The 16,237-nt window shown below is 42.6% G+C and overlaps 1 protein-coding gene across 1 annotated transcript in view; it reads left to right on the top strand.

Moving 5' to 3' along the window:
- kcnq3 (potassium voltage-gated channel, KQT-like subfamily, member 3) overlaps positions 1-13,841 on the top strand; it is a 166,649-nt gene extending 152,808 nt beyond the window's left edge. The window contains exons 14-16 of the mRNA XM_029703941.1: positions 8,236-8,337; positions 8,478-8,565; positions 12,601-13,841. Coding sequence (XP_029559801.1) covers positions 8,236-8,337; positions 8,478-8,565; positions 12,601-13,404 — 994 coding nt within the window. The 3' untranslated portion in view covers positions 13,405-13,841. The remainder of the gene's footprint in view (positions 1-8,235; positions 8,338-8,477; positions 8,566-12,600) is intronic.
- The last annotated feature ends 2,396 nt before the right edge of the window (positions 13,842-16,237 follow it).

The following is a 16,237-nucleotide window of genomic DNA, read 5'->3' on the forward strand; positions in this document are numbered from 1 at the left end:
CTGTGGATCTATTGGGGTGGTAAGCAAATTGAAGTGGGTCTAGGGTGACCGGTAAGGTAGAGGTGATATGATCCTTGACTAGTCTCTCCAAAGCACTTCATGATGACAGAAGTGACAGATAGTAATTTAGTTCAGTTACCTTTGCTTTCTTGGGTACAGGAACAATCGTGGCCGTCTTGAAGCATGTAGGGACAGCAGACTGGGATAGGGAGAGATTGAACATGTCCGTAAACACACCATCCAGCTGGTCTGCGCATGCTCTGAGGACGCGGCTAGGGTTAACACACTTAAATGTCTTACTCACATCAGACACGGAGAAGGAGAGCCCACAGTCCTTGGACGCGTCGGTGGCTCCCTGGGGGGTGAGAACAAATGATCCGCTTCTGGAAAGTCGTATTCCTGGTCGTAGTGCTGGTGAGTTACCGCCACTCTGATATCCAATAGTTCTTCCCGGTTGTACGTAATAACACCCAAAAAGTTCTGGGCTAATAATGTAAGAAATAATACATGAAAAAACAACATACTGCAAAGTTTCCTAAGAGCTAGAAGCACGGCAGCCTTCTCTGTCGGCGCCATTTTGTTGTGATCATAATGTTGCTACTACTGTCTCTTATGACCGAAAAGAGCTTCTGGACATCAGAAGAGCGATTACTCACCTCGAACTGGACGAAGATTTTTCTTTATCGAGTTCGACGCGAAGGATATACTACTTTCTTCAGACAAGACCCAAATTCTCATCATTCGCGTGAAGAAAAGACGGAGAAAAAGGGGTCAGAGGTTAGGGAGCCTTGTAAAGTTTTGTCGGCCAGTGAGTAAACCTCTACTACCGTCTGTACTAATGCAATCGTTGGAAAATCAACTGGAGGATCTACGATTAAGACTATCTTACCAACGGGACATTAAATATCTTATGTTTCACCATGTCGTGGCTGAATGACCACATGGATAATATAGAGCTGGCTGGACAGAGAAGCTACGTCTGGTAAGACGAGGGGCGGGGGTGTGTGTCTATTTGTCAATAACAGCTGGTGCGCAATGTCTAATATTAATGAAGTCTCGAGGTATTGCTCGCCTGAGGTAGAGTACCTTATGATAAGCTGTAGACTGCACTATCTACAAAGAGAGTTGGTCTATATTGTTTGTAGCTGTCTATTTACCACTACAAACCGATGCTGGCACTAAGACCGGACTCAACCAACTCTATAAAGGCCATAAGCAAACGAGAAAATTCTCATCCAGAAGTGGTGCTCCTAGTGGCCCGGGACTTCAATGCAGGCAAACTTAAATCCATTTCACCTCATTTCTACCAGCATGTCACGTGTAACCAGAGGGAAAAAAACTCTAGACCACCTTCACTCCACACACAGAGATGCATACAAAGCTCTCCCTCGCCCTCATTTTGGCAAATCTGACCATAATTCTATCCTCCTGATTCCTGCTTACAAGCAAAAACTAAAGCAGGAAGTACAAGTGACTCGCTCAATATGGAAGTGGTCAGACGGCGTGGATGCTATGCTAAAGGACTGTTTTGTTAGCACAGACTGGAATATGTTCCGGGATTGATTCAATGGCATTGAGGAGTATACGACCTCAGTCACCGGCTTCATCAATAAGTGCTTTGACTACGTCATCCCCACAGTGACCGTACGTACATATCCCAACCAGAAGCCACAACATACACAGCAACATACTTCACCAAGCTAAAGGCTAGAGCTGACGCTCTCAAGGACACTTAAACAGTGAGGGAAAAAAATATTTGATCCCCTGCTGATTTTGTACGTTTGCCCACTGACAAAGAAATGATCAGTCTATAATTTTAATGGTAGGTTTTTTTGAACAGTGAGAGACAGAATAACAACAACAAAAATCCAGAAAAACGCATGTCAAAAATGTTATAAATTGATTTGCACTTTTTTCCCTCACTGTAAGAAATCCTGCTACGCCCTCAGGCAAACCATCAAACAGGCAAAGTGTCAATACAGCACTAAGATTGAATCCTATGTCATGACATGCCATGGGGGGAGGAACATAGCCCACCCCCCACCCTCTCTCTCCACAGTTTTATGACTTTACGACAGGTCATAAATACCTGGTATAAACTGCCATGCAGTATTGAGGGAGAGTCTACCAGAACAAAGAGCTTCTCTTAGTTCAAAACTCCTAATTTGGGAGAACTAAACAATATTGCTACTTTTGAGAATGTGGGAATGGTCAGTGGGTAATTAAAGAACAATCCTGTCAAAGTTGTTTTGTTCTGTGACATCAGGGAAGGACAGGAGAACAACACAACTGTATCTCTTAGTGTACATGTCCCAGCTGTCAGGTTTACATCTAAATATTGTGAAACGTATGTGATTAAATTTGTGAAAAGATGTGATGTTAACCCATATTTTCTTATTTAGGTTTTCATATAAAGTTAACCAAGTCAGTAACCACACCCACGTGAGCATAGACATTACATCGGCGTCATGGAACTGCCCTTTTTTACTCCAGAGTATAAAACCACCCGTGACGAAATGTATATTTCATGCCAAAGAGACCCACGGTAAGCCGGACGTCTCGAATGGTTAAGTCAGAGAACGCCGGGACAGAGTTCCCACATTGGAATGGCTACAATTCTATAGGCCATCGGACACCATACAGCTGTAGTTTTGGCTGCACGACTGGAAATGGTTAAACTCTGAGACTGTTGATGACTACAGAATCAGAGCAAATCTTAGAAGTTACGTAAGTCTAGAACGAGTATACCGACAACCGCCAAAAGTATCCATCCTAACACAACCACGAAAGACATTGTGATTTCTGGGAAAGTTAACCAGAGACTCTGAACTCTACAGGACGATCGAGGATTCCACAGAGAAGACAACAACGACATACGGGTGTAAATATATATATATACATTGCAATTATTCTCGAATGAGCAGCCGTTCATGTGCAAAGGATTAGCATTTCAATGGTTATAATTATCCACTGTGTGTAGTGAATCCATTTTGTCTTTCCCGCTTTCTCGGTCCCCACCCCTTTCCTTTGTCTACCAAGCCGTCATATTGGCTTAGCCCTAACCAATATCTACTGTTTGTTTGTTAATGTATTTCTGTGATTAGTTAGTTAGTAAATAAATAATTAAGCCAATTTGTATATTGCTGATTCATTATGGAAACTACGGTTCGTGCAGATAACCAAGAATTTTACGACGCATGGAATGAGAACTGATGATATAATAAATCATTAATAGAAGACTAATTGATCAGATATTAAAATATCTGAAGTTATATTTGGAAAATTGTAACTTTTTAATCTCAACATTTTCTGTGGTGCCCCGACTTCCTAGTTAATTAATGTTTACATTATTTGTTTAATCACGTAATAATTAAACCTAGAGAACTGATTTGATATAAACAAGTATTCACATTTAATGATAGTCCAGGCACGACACCTACTACACCTGCTCTGTTTCTCGTCGGGTGTGGCAGGGCTTGCAAACTATTACAGACTACAAAGGGAAACCCACGAGCTGCCCAGTGACGTGAGCCTACCAGACAAGCTAAACGCCTTTTATGCACCAGCTGTTCAGGATGACTGTGTGATCACACTCTCCATAGTCGATGTGAGCAAGACCTTTTAATAAGTCAACATTCACAGTGGTGGAAAAAGTACTCAATTGTCATACTTGAGTAAAAGTAAAGATACCTTAAAAGAAAATGACTCAAGTAAAAGTGAAAGTCACCAAGTAAAATCCTACTTGAGTAAAAGTGTAAAAGTATTTGGTTTGAAATATACTTAAGTATTAAAAGTAAATGGAATTGCTAAAATGTACTTACGTATCAAAAGGAAAAGTTTAAACCATTTCAAATTTCTTATTTTAAGCAAACCAGACAGCACAATTTAAAAAAAAAAAAATTGTTGAGGGATCGCTAGGGGCACACTAACACTCAGACATAATTTAAAAAACTAAGCATTTGTGTGTAGTGAGTCCACCAGATCAGAGGCAGGAGGGATGACCGGGGATGTTCTCTTGATAAGGGTTTGAATCAGACTATTTTTCTGTCAAAATGTAACTAGTGCTTTTGGGTGTCAGGGAAAATGTATGGAGTAAAAAGTACATTCTTTTCTTTAGGAATGTAAAAAAAAAGTAAAAGTTAACAAAAATATAAATAGTAAAGTAAAAATTACCAAATTACCTACTTAAGTAGTACTTTAAAGTATTTTTACTTAAGTACTTTACACCACTGAACTTTCAAAAATCAAATCAAATCACATTTATTTATATAGCCCTTCGTACATCAGCTGATATCACAAAGTGCTGTACAGAAACCCAGCCTAAAACCCCAAACAGCAAGCAATGCATGTGAAAGAAGCACGGTGGCTAGGAAAAACTCCCTAGGAAAAACTCCCTAGAAAGGCCAAAAACCTAGGAAGAAACCTAGAGAGGAACCAGGCTATGAGGGGTGGCCAGTCCTCTTCTGGCTGTGCCAGGTGGATATTATAACAGAACATGATCAAGATGTTAAAATGTTCATAAATGACCAGCATGGTCAAATAATAATCATAGTAGTTGTCGAGGGTGCAACAAGCACGTCCGGTGAACAGGTCAGGGTTCCATAGCCGCAGGCAGAACAGTTGAAACTGGAGCAGCAGCACGGCCAGGTGGACTGGGGACAGCAAGGAGTCATCATGCCAGGTAGTCCTGAGGCATGGTCCTAGGGCTCAGGTCCTCCGAAAGAGAGAAAGAAAGAGAGAATTAGAGAGAGCATATTTAAATTCACACAGGACAGAGTCCAGACTCTGTCGCAGCTGGCCGCGACCGGGAGACCCATGGGGTGGCGCACAATTGGCCCAGGGTCGTCCGGGTTAGGGAAGGGTTTGGCCGGCAGGGATGTCCTTTTCACATCGCGCACTAGCGACTCCTGTGGCGGGCCGGGCGCAGTGCACGCTGACACGGTCGGCAGGTGTACGGTGTTTCCTCCGACACATTGATGCGGCTGTCTTTCCGGGTTAAGTGGGCATTGTGTCAAGAAGCAGTGCGGCTTGGTTGGGTCGTGTTTCGGAGGACACATGGCTCTCGACCTTCGCCTCTCCCGAGTCCTTACGGGAGTTGCAGTGATGAGACAAGACTGTAACTACCAATTGGATACCACAAAATGGGGAGAAAAAGGGGGTAAAAAAAACTGATCCGGACGGATTACCAGGGCGTGTACTCAAAGCATGCGCGGACCAACTGGCTAGTGTCTTCACTGATATTTTCAAACTCTCCCTGATCAAGTCTGTAACACCTACATGTTTCAAGTTGACCACCATAGTCCCTGTGGTGCCCAAGAAAGCAAAGGTAAATTGCCTAAATGGTTACCACTCACGTCGGTAGCCATGAAGTGCTTTGAAGGCTGGTCATGACTCACATCAACACCATCATCATCCCGGAAACCCTAGACCCCTCCTGTACTCCCTGTTCACCCACGACTGCATGGCCAAACACGACTCCAACACCGTCATTAAGTTTTCTGATGACACAACAGTGGCCTGATCACAGACAACGATGAGACAGCATGTAGGGAGGAGGTCAGAGACTTGGCAGTGTGGTGCAAGGACAACAACCTCTCCCGCAATGTGAGCAAGACGAAGCTGATCGTGGACTATAGGAAAAGGCGGGCCGAACAGGCCCCCATTAACATCGACAGGCTGTCGTGGAGGGGGTCGAGAGTTTCAAGTTCCTTGGTGTCAACATCACCAACAAACTATTATGGTCCAAACACACCAAGACAATCGTGAAGAGGGCATGACAACAACTTTTCCCCCTCAAAAAACTGAAAAGATTTGGCATGGGTCCCCAGATCCTCAAAAAATTGTAGACGTGACAGTACCTGGTGGACTGGTAGGGGTATGATTCAGAGGAGCGTTGTGGGGTTCCGACTGAGGACATTCTGGATCCCAACATCATCCGTGATTTCCATCTTCGCTGCCCGGACCGCTCCTCGTCTTCGGGCTGTTCCTCTGGCCGGCGTCGTCCTGCGGCTGGAGGTGTGCATCGGGGGGGGGGGGGGGGGGGGGGGGGGGGTACTGTCACGTCTATTCCCGCTCCTCCCCTCCGGTGTTCGATGTCACCGGTTTACTAACAACCGGTCTTGGGAACCGTCATTATGTGCACCTGGCATTCATCATTACTCGCACCTGCGCTTCATCATTTGGCACACCTGGACTCCATTACCGCACTCATTACCTCACATTTATCTGGCACTCCCTTAGGTTCTTTCCCCAAGCAGTATTGTTTCTGTTGTTGATGACTAGACGCTACGTCTACTTTGTATCGTTCTAAACTCAACAAAAAAAGAAACGTCCTCTCACTGTCAACTGCATTTATTTTCAGCAAACTTAACATGTGTAAATGAATGAACATAACAAGATTCAACAACTGAGACATAAACTGAACAAGTTCCACAGACATGTGACTACCAGAAATGTAATTATGTGTCCCTGAACAAAGGGGGGGTCAAAATAAGTAACAGTCAGTATCTGATGTGGCCACCAGCTGCATTAAGTACTGCAGTGCATCTCCTCCTCATGGACTGCACCAGATTTGCCAGTTCTTGCTGTGAGATGTTACCCCCCTCTTCCACCAAGGCACCTGCAAGTTCCCGGACATTTTGGGGGGGAATGGCCCTAGCCCTCCCCCTCCGATCCAACAGGTCCCAGACGTGCTCAATGGGATTGAGATCCGGGCTCTTCTCTGGCCATGGCAGAACACTGACATTCCTGTCTTGGAGGAAATCATGCACAGAACGAGCAGTATGGCTGGTGGCATTGTCATGCTGGAGGGTCATGTCAGGATGAGCCTGCAGGAAGGGTACCACATGAGGGAGGAGGATGTTCCTTGTAACGTACAGTGTTGACATTGCCTGCAATGACAACAAGCTCAGTCCGGTGATGCTGTGACACACCGCCCCAGACCGTGACGGACCCTTCACCGCCAAATCGATCCCGCTACAAAGTACAGGCCTTGGTGTAACGCTCATTCCTTCAACGATAAATGCGAATCCAACCATCACCCTGGTGAGACAAAATCGTGACTTGTCAGTGAAGAGCACTTTTTGCCAGTCCTGTCTGGTCCAGCGACGGTGGGTTTGTGCCCATAGGCGACTTTGTTGCCGGTGATGTCTGGTGAGGACCTGCCTTACAACAGGCCTACAAGCCCTCAGTCCAGCCTCTCTCAGCCTATTGCGGACAGTCTGAGTACTGATGGAGGGATTGTGCATTCCTGGCGTAACTCGGGCAGTTGTTGTTGCCATCCTGTTCCTGTCCCGCAGGTGTGATGTTCAGATGTACCGATCCTGTGCAGGTGTTGTTACATGTGGTCTGCCACTGCGAGGACGAACAGCTGTCTGTCCTGTCTCCCTGTAGCGCTGTGTTAGGCCTCTCACAGTACGGACATTGCAATTTATTGCCCTGGCCACATCTGCAGTCCTCATGCCTCCTTGCAGCATGCCTAAGGCACGTTCACGCAGATAAGCAGGGACCCTGGGCATCTTTCTTTTGGTGTTTTTCAGAGTCAGTAGAAAGGCCTCTTTAGTGTCCTAAGTTTTCATAACTGTGACCTTAATTGCATACCGTCTGTAAGCTGTTAGTGTCTTTAACGACCGTTCCACAGGTGCATGTTCATTAATTGTTTATAGTTCGTTGAACAATTAATGAACATTTAAACCTTTTACATTTAAACCCTTTACAATGAAGATCTGTGAAGTTATTTTGGAATTTTACGAATTATCTTTGAAAGACAGGGTCCTGAAAAAAACCTGTTTCTTTTTTTGCTGAGTTTATGTTACTTGTTATATTAAACTTACCACCTACTTCTCGACTCCCAGCGTCTTCATTACAGGAAGGCCCAAAAAATAGTCAAAGACTCCAGTCACCCAAGTCATAGACTGTTCTCTCTGCTACCTCACGGCAAGCGGTACCGGAGCGCCAAGTCTTCGACCAAAAGGCTCCCATAAGACTGCTGAACAATTAATCAAATGGCCACCCGGACTATTTACATTGATGGCCCCCCCTTTGTTTTTCCACTGCTGCTACTTGCTGTTTAATATCTTTGCATAGTCACTTTACCCCTCGACTAACCTGTACCCCCGCACATTGACTCGGTACCGGTACCCCCTGTACATAGCCTCGTTATTGTTATTTTTTTTAAACTATATCACAATATCTGTTCATACTAATGTTATCTGTTCTTGTTTTTCTTCTTTTCAGAATAGACATGATCCTCGCCCCTGGTGCCCCTCTGACCCCGAAACATAAGAAGAGCCAGAACAAACAGAACCCATTTGCCTTTCCAACTCAACAGTCACCAAGGTCTGACTGCAAAAGTCATTTTCTGTCAAAACATTGCCCCACCGTCATACAATCTTGCATTATTTATACTAATGTGTGGTGCTTGCGTCTTGTAATGCATTGCTCTGATCAAACTGTATTAATCCCTAAATGTGTTGCAGGCATGAGTCCTATCTAGCCAAAGCATCCATTCCAGATGCTGACCAAGACCAAAGCATGATGGGTAGATTTGTCCGAGTGGAGAGACAGGTACAGTAATGTACAGAAAATGCCTTATCAGTCCATGTTCAATCCTTTTTCTCCAGTTGTGCTCCTGAGACCTATGTCTCTTTTTCAGATGTGCCCTGCACAATACAACACATATACCCAAAATATGCATACGCATTTTTTTTTAAACACTGTCATGGGAAACACAAGTAAAACATCATAAATCACCTGCAAAAACAGTTACATTCCTCCACAAATAAGTCCCCAATCAATACTCTAAACTGCCCGAACGGCACCAGAACGTTGATTAAATGTATTTAGAATATTGTTCTAGCAATACGGGGCTTTAAACTCAAAGCAGATTTACCTAGCTCGGTGGAAACCCTAGGAACCTCAAGAGTTAACCTATCATGTGAACAGGTTAGGCAACTCAGGTGTCTATACTTCAACAGCACAGTTAGGTAAGATGGAAGTTATAAAGTAGGACCTTGTAAATAAAAAGGGAGTAATGTAGAAATCTACAGGTCTTTAGCGAAGTCCAGCCAACCTTTTGATACAGGATGCAGTGATGAGAATCAAAACAGTCACCTGTCTGTAATTAATCCCTGTGGCTCAGTTGGTAGAGCATGGTGTTTGCAACGCCAGCATGGTGTGTGCAACGCCAGGGTTGTGGGTTCGATTCCCACGGGGGGGCAGTACAAAAAAAAAGAAAATGCATGAAATGAAATGTATGCATTCACTACTGTAAGTCACTCTGGATAAGAGCGTCAGCTAAATGACTAAAATGTAAAAATGTAAATGTAACAAAACAAAGGGTACGATGGTAGATGGCATCCAAGGGTTTAAGAGTAGTAGCAGCTGCACTTTGATAAATAATATCATCATAATCAGGAAAAGATCAAAATGTTTGACTGAATAATCTGCTTCCTACTGCTTAGAGAAAGGATCTGTTTCTGTAGAAAAAGCCAACTTTAAATCTTAGCTTCTTAACCAGCTCATCTATATGTTTTTTTTAAACGTCAAATCCATATCAATCCAAATGCCTAATTATTTATATGCGGGAACACTTTCAATTGGAGATCCATCTAATGAGTGAACATGCAGTTCATCTGAAACATTCTTGCAATGATTTTAAAACAACATGTAAAGACAATACTCTCCAAAATCAAAGTTTGTCAGAGGTTTTCAGACCTCAAAAGTGGTCTCATGTAACACAATTCCAAATTAATGGAAGGAGAAGGTTAGGAAATGTAGATTTTTGGGACATTGGATTGCAGATAGGTAGGGAAATCGAGAGGCAGGTAGACAATAATCCATTTATACTGAACAAAAATCTAAACACAACATGCAACAATTTCAATTTTTTTACTGAGTTATAGTTCATATAAGGAATTAAAATCAAATGTTATTTGTCACATGCACCGAATACAACAGATGTAGACCTTATCGTGAAATGTTTACTTACAAAAACAATGCAGTTTAAAGAAAATAGAGTTTAGAAAATATTTACTGAATAAACTAAAGTAAAAAAATATATATTTACAATTAAATAAATATAATACAAATGTTTTGAAATTAAATAAAACATATAAAGATAAAAAAACATGAATACAATAAAATAACAAATCAAATAACAATTGAAATAAATTCATTAGGCCCTAATCTATGTATTTTACATGATTGGCAGGGGCGCAGCCATGGGTGGACCTGGGAGGGAGTAGGCTCACTCACTGGGGAGCCAGGCTCACTCACTGGGGAGCCAGGCCCAGCCAATCAAAATTAGTTTTACCCCACAAAAAGGCTTTATTGCAGACAGAAATACTCCTCAGTTTCATCAGCTGTCCAGGTGGCTGGTCTTAGCCATCTGGACAGCTGATGAAACTGATGGTAGAGAAATGGAGAAAATAATATTAAATTCTCTGGCAACAGCTCTGGTGGACATCCCTGCAGTCGGCATGCCAACTGTACGCTTTCTCAAAACTTGAGACATCTGTGGCATGTGACAAAACTGCACATTTTAGTGGCCTTTTGTCCCCAGCACAAGGTTCTTGATATGCCACACCTGTCAGGTGGATGGATTATCTTGGCAAAAGATAAATGCTAATTAACAGGGATGTAAACAAATTTGTGCACACAATGAGAGAAATAAGCTTTTTGTGCATATGGAACATTTTGGTGTTCCATTTTGGTGTTCCACATCATTTTGGTGTTCCACACCCTTTTTGGTGCTATTTAGAACCCTTTGCAGAGGGTTTTTCAAATAACCATAGGTAAATTGTTCTACATAGAAACTTCTATGAAGGGTTCTACCAATAACCCTTTTATCATCTAAAGGTTTTTCCAAGAACCCTATGAAGGGTCCTACCGAGAACCCTTTCATCTTTGAAGGGTTCTTCCTTGAACCCTCCATGTAGGGTTCCAACAGCCTTATTAGCCTTTAAAATTAAACTCATTATGACAATCTATAACATATCATAAGGCCTTTCTTTGATGGCCTTGTTGTACCCTAACACAGTTGTGTGAGGAAACTCCTGGTTTACAGGCCATATCAGGCCTGCAAGTCACATTATGCTGGCTTGCGAAGTGATATGTTATTCCTATTAGAATCCAGCCTGAGTGAGGATATCCAACAATTGGACATTTTAATCACCCGCAACCTGCTTTCAGAATAACTGCCGGGGTAGAGAGGCTGGAGTAATGAGACTACCTAACTCATCTAAACTGGAACAACCATCTCAGTAGCGGGTGCAGTAAGTCCAACTATTAAGAGATTCGATTAGTTTAGAGTTTTTTTTAATTTATTGTAGCATAAGATTAATCAACCACTCAATGTACATGCAAAAACACAGATTTTGAAACAAACAATTCTGAAAATCAACCTACAATAAGCAATACGATTGTGATGGGCGATTGTTTGAGAGTTTTACTCTGCAAAGAGTAAAAATTACACTAAATTACACACTCAACTCTGGCTATTAAAGACATGCTCTGGAACTTTGGCGACTAGTAAGTATTTTTTAAACCTCACGCTTTTGGCTGGATGTGTCAATGTGTAGTTCATACATGCGTGATCTATGAGCATGAGCTATCCCTAGTTTAAAAGTGATTGTTTACTGGAAGCTGTACAGCACCATTTTCCCTTAAATTGTCCCCCCACGTGGGCCAGCCTCATAGCAATTAGAGTTCCAGCCAATGAGGTTCAGCCACTTGCCATTTGAGTGACAGCTAGCAAGATGCACACACAGTAGAGCGAAAGAGAAGGCAATGGCAAATATGTGATGTAGTATGCAATTTTTAGTGGCCACTTTTGGCTCGTGAGCGCTACTTTCAAAACTACTGGCTAAAAATTATACAAAAGTACCGGAGAATCTCTAACACCAACACTGGGAATATTTTACACCACTGTGTTAAATTAATTTAACTTCTAAATCAACACTAGAAATGTTAGATGGAAAAATCAACACAATGTCAAATTGGCCAATTTGCTGTGTACCATACAATACACTGCTGGTTGACTCATACTCTACTCTCTGCACAATAAAATACTAATTTGAAAGACATAAATCATGGCAAAGATATCAACTATGTCAGTACTGTATATGTAAAATGATTAAGGGAATACCAGAAGCATGCACAAAAAGTCCCATATAGGTATAGTTTTAAAACATTTTCACACCTATCTTTGTAAACATATCAGATTGGCACTAATGCTCAGGCACTGATGCTCAGGCACTAATGCTCAGGCACTGATTCTCAGGCACTGATGCTCAGGCACTGATGCTCAGGCACTAAATCTCAGGCACTATTTAAAAGAGAAAAAAAGATGTATATGTCCAACCCTTCTATCCTTCCAAAGAAGCATCAAAGAACCCCTTCTTCCAAAAATAGTTATTAGAATGAAAAAGATTCCAGGTAGAACCCTTTGCCTTACAAGGAACCCTCGTCTCCAAGAAAGGGGTCTTCAGCTGAAAATGGACCTTTGTAGAACCCTATCCCTCAGTAGAACCCTTTTGGAACCCTTTTTTCTAGATTGTAGTAGTTCCAGTATGTAGGTGAGTAACTGTTGTGTGGTCTCAGGTGGAGGACATGGAGAAGAAGCTGGACTTTCTGGTGGACATGCACATCCAGCACACTGAGCACCTTCAGGTGGACTCGGCCGGCGCCGCCCACATGACCACGGAGCCCCTTGACCATGTGACAGGCAACACGGGCTCTGACGGCAAGGAGTGCTGTGGCTACACTGAGATCCGCCGGGTCTTCTTCAACTACACCGAGACATGCCCCAAAATGTCCTACCAGGTGCCTGTGAGCAAAGTGACGCCTTACTACAGCTACCGCAGGGAGCCCAGTGCTGCAGCTGGAGGGGCGGAAGGAGTTGGGGGACTGGGGCTGCCTGGGAGTGGCTACATCCCCCCTGACCATCAAGTCCCACCTGGCCACCACCTAGCCTGGATACCTACCTACACAGAGCGGCCCAACGTACTCCCCATCAGCTCACTCGTGGACACCCAGGTGGCTGGACGGGATGGAGGGCATGGGCCACAAAGTCCCTACACGGAGCACCTCACGCTGGGGCTGGGCAGGACCATGGGGCAGAGAGCGGTGACGGACACTTCGCCGCTATCCATGCTCTCTGTGAACCACGAGGAGCTGGAGCGCTCACCCAGCGGGTTCAGTATATCGGGGGAGCGCGAGGATAGGGAGGACCCCACGCTGGGGACAGCAGGGGGGTCGGGAAGGTTGCGGGACAGCCGTTACCTGGCAGAGGGGGAGACAGACACAGACACGGAACCCTTCACGCCCAGCGGGGGTGGGGGGCAACTCCCCATGTCATCCACAGGAGAGGGCTTCCCTGATTCTGTATGGAACACACCGCCCTGAGTCGCACCTCATTTTTATTCCTTAATCTTACACCTCTTCACCAACCTTATTTAGTTTCAGTCAAATTGACAACATTAAGCCCCTAAACCCATGCCTCTAAAAGCCAATTGTCTTTGGGTTAAACGGACATCACTGAACTCAACGCCATGTGCGAGTTCAATCGGCACATGTCAATTATTTTGGGTGAAATCCATGTCTCTACATCCAAGTCAGTTTGGATAGACTTTATCCCCATAGACCCCAATTCAATCCGGATGTAATTGACTCTGAAAGCTGAGTCAATTTGGTTTACACCCTACACTCATTGTGTGACCCAATGGCCCAGAGAAAGCTAAGGTCTCAAGACTGCGTACACACACGAAAAGGAAAGACACCGTTTGAATAGTTAACAGACTTTGTACAGTACAGTGCACTCATCACAACATACATAACGCTAAGATGAAAAAGAAATATAGCATTAATATAAATATATACACCCAACCTTTATCGCTGCAAAGCAAACCGCACTGCATGTACCGCATGCAATTTTATGTCGTAGACCCTGCAATGTTCAGGTTTCAGGAAAAAGAAAACAATTTTGAATGGTACTTATAAATACTGTCATTTTTTGTAATACTTATTTTTTTATATAAATACATTTAATTTTTTTTGCATGGTTTGCATGATGATGCACCATTTACAGACAGTTGACCTGGATATTTTTAACAAAGTCTCCTGTCTCATTCTTTAGTACAGTACATGTGTTGCTTACTAATGTATGTGTGAGTTGGGAAAAGAATGACAAGCCAGAGAGAAAAGACAACTTCTGCTTCCTTTCATGCTGTGCGGTTTTTGAAAGGTTGTTTTAGTTCCTATCAGAAATACATTGAAACATAAAATCAGAGTCATTAATTCACTATTATCCTTAAATGAGAGACAACTCTTCCTCTTTGACACACCACAGATTTATTTGGCATACAGTAGTTTTTGCATCTTAAAAAAACTTGTAATGACACATTCAGGACAACTCAAGTAAGTTCTGTGATGAGGAATGGTAAGAACCAATTCTTGCATGATAAGTTACAGACCTGATAAGTTACAGATCATTTGGCAGATAGGCTTAAAGTGAATTTGCACATGCCACGTCTAGATTAGAATAAACGGTTATCTAGCAAGATTGCATCACAAATTCTGATTCCATAATTTAAAAAATACATAATAATATTGTATGTACTTAGACTTATGGCAAAACACTATATAAATAGTACAATATCTGAAAACAGCTAGAATAATACCATAATATGACATATACGTCTATGCCATAAATATATAATCTACATAGTATGTCAAATGAGAACAGTGACAATATCATTATATTTTAACAGAATGTAATGACAAGTGTAGCATGATGTAGGTCAACTTTAACGATAAGTGAAAAAATTGTGTAATGTCTTATTTTATTACTGAGAGCAGATTGGCAAATAAATCACAGTGATGTGAATCACTTGAAGAAATGTGAACAAAAATGTCCCCCTCACAAATGTAACATTGAAGTTTTTTGTGTTTTTCCAAAATGGTTTATTTTCTTTTTGGTTTAAAAGGGAAAATGCCGTTTCTTTGTAGATGTCAATCCAGTGGGAAAAACTGTTTGCAATTACGTCATTATGCTGTCTTTTATGACGCCCTAGTCTGATGAAGTTTTGCTAACGTCTTTTTAACAACCAGAGAAGTGTAATCTGACCAGATAACAAAAATGTATTGGAACGAAACAAAATGGCTTTATCTGGTTGTAATCTGGTTATATGACATCTTCTCAACCAGACATACAGCATCCAGACAAAGTCTTTAAGACTTGCCAAATGTTAGACTCACAGGTTTATCTATCTACATGTTTATATTTTACAATACAGATTGAATTGATAGAACAGATTAAAGACACAAATACAAAATTTAAATAATTGTTAATTGTAAACAATGTTTTAAGTGAGAAGTAGACATTGCTCTGACCCTGAAAAAGAAAGGAAATTCACATGAGCACCACAATGCCTACTCTACCCATGCTCTACCAAGGTTTTTCAGCAAACAGCTTTGACCTACTACAGTAGCTATGATGGTCTATTGTACTTCAAACAATGTGTATGCAGGTTGCTTAGGATTCAAACCTTCTCAAACAGCCTACTGTAATTCATAGTCTTAGAATTGGTGCTCCCACTATAAGGTGATTTGTACCGCATTCAACTTAAAATATTGGCAGTGATATTGTAACCTTTAATTTGGCCTCTGCCAAAAGATCAGCCTTAATGCCACAGGTGATGTGCTTGCATAACTGCAAGTGTTGCTGGTTTAAATCCTGTTCTGTTTGCTGTAGCCCTTTAACGCCCTAAGGTCGATGTCTGCGCCCCTGCGGAAATCTAATTAGCATTAAAAAAATCCCCATAGAAATCTGTCAGTTTGAGCTAGAGATATATATGTAAAACCTCCACATTTGTGGTGAAAGGTGACAGAGATGGAGCAGTGTTTGTCAGACCATGAAACATCCAGAAAATCAGTCTTCTCACAAAATCGTCTCTAGCGGCCAAACTATTATGACCACTCTATGGAAAGAAGAGACTCTCACGAACATGATGGTGTTCTCCGTTTTGCTCTACGGCCCCCACAAGCGTCTTAGGACTTGTCTGAAGTCGGTACAGCCGATCTGCCAACTTCTGTCTGTAGCGTCCGCACAGTTTGGGCTACACACTTATAGGACCCCTCTGTGTAACGGTGAGACTCGCACAAACATGTTGGTTGTTTTGCTCTAGGACGCCCACAGGCCTCACAAGACTCGTCTGAAGGTCCCCTAGTACCAGTTGAA

This window comes from Salmo trutta, chromosome 21, assembly GCF_901001165.1.
Source record: "Salmo trutta chromosome 21, fSalTru1.1, whole genome shotgun sequence".
In the NCBI taxonomy this organism is placed as follows: domain Eukaryota; kingdom Metazoa; phylum Chordata; class Actinopteri; order Salmoniformes; family Salmonidae; genus Salmo; species Salmo trutta.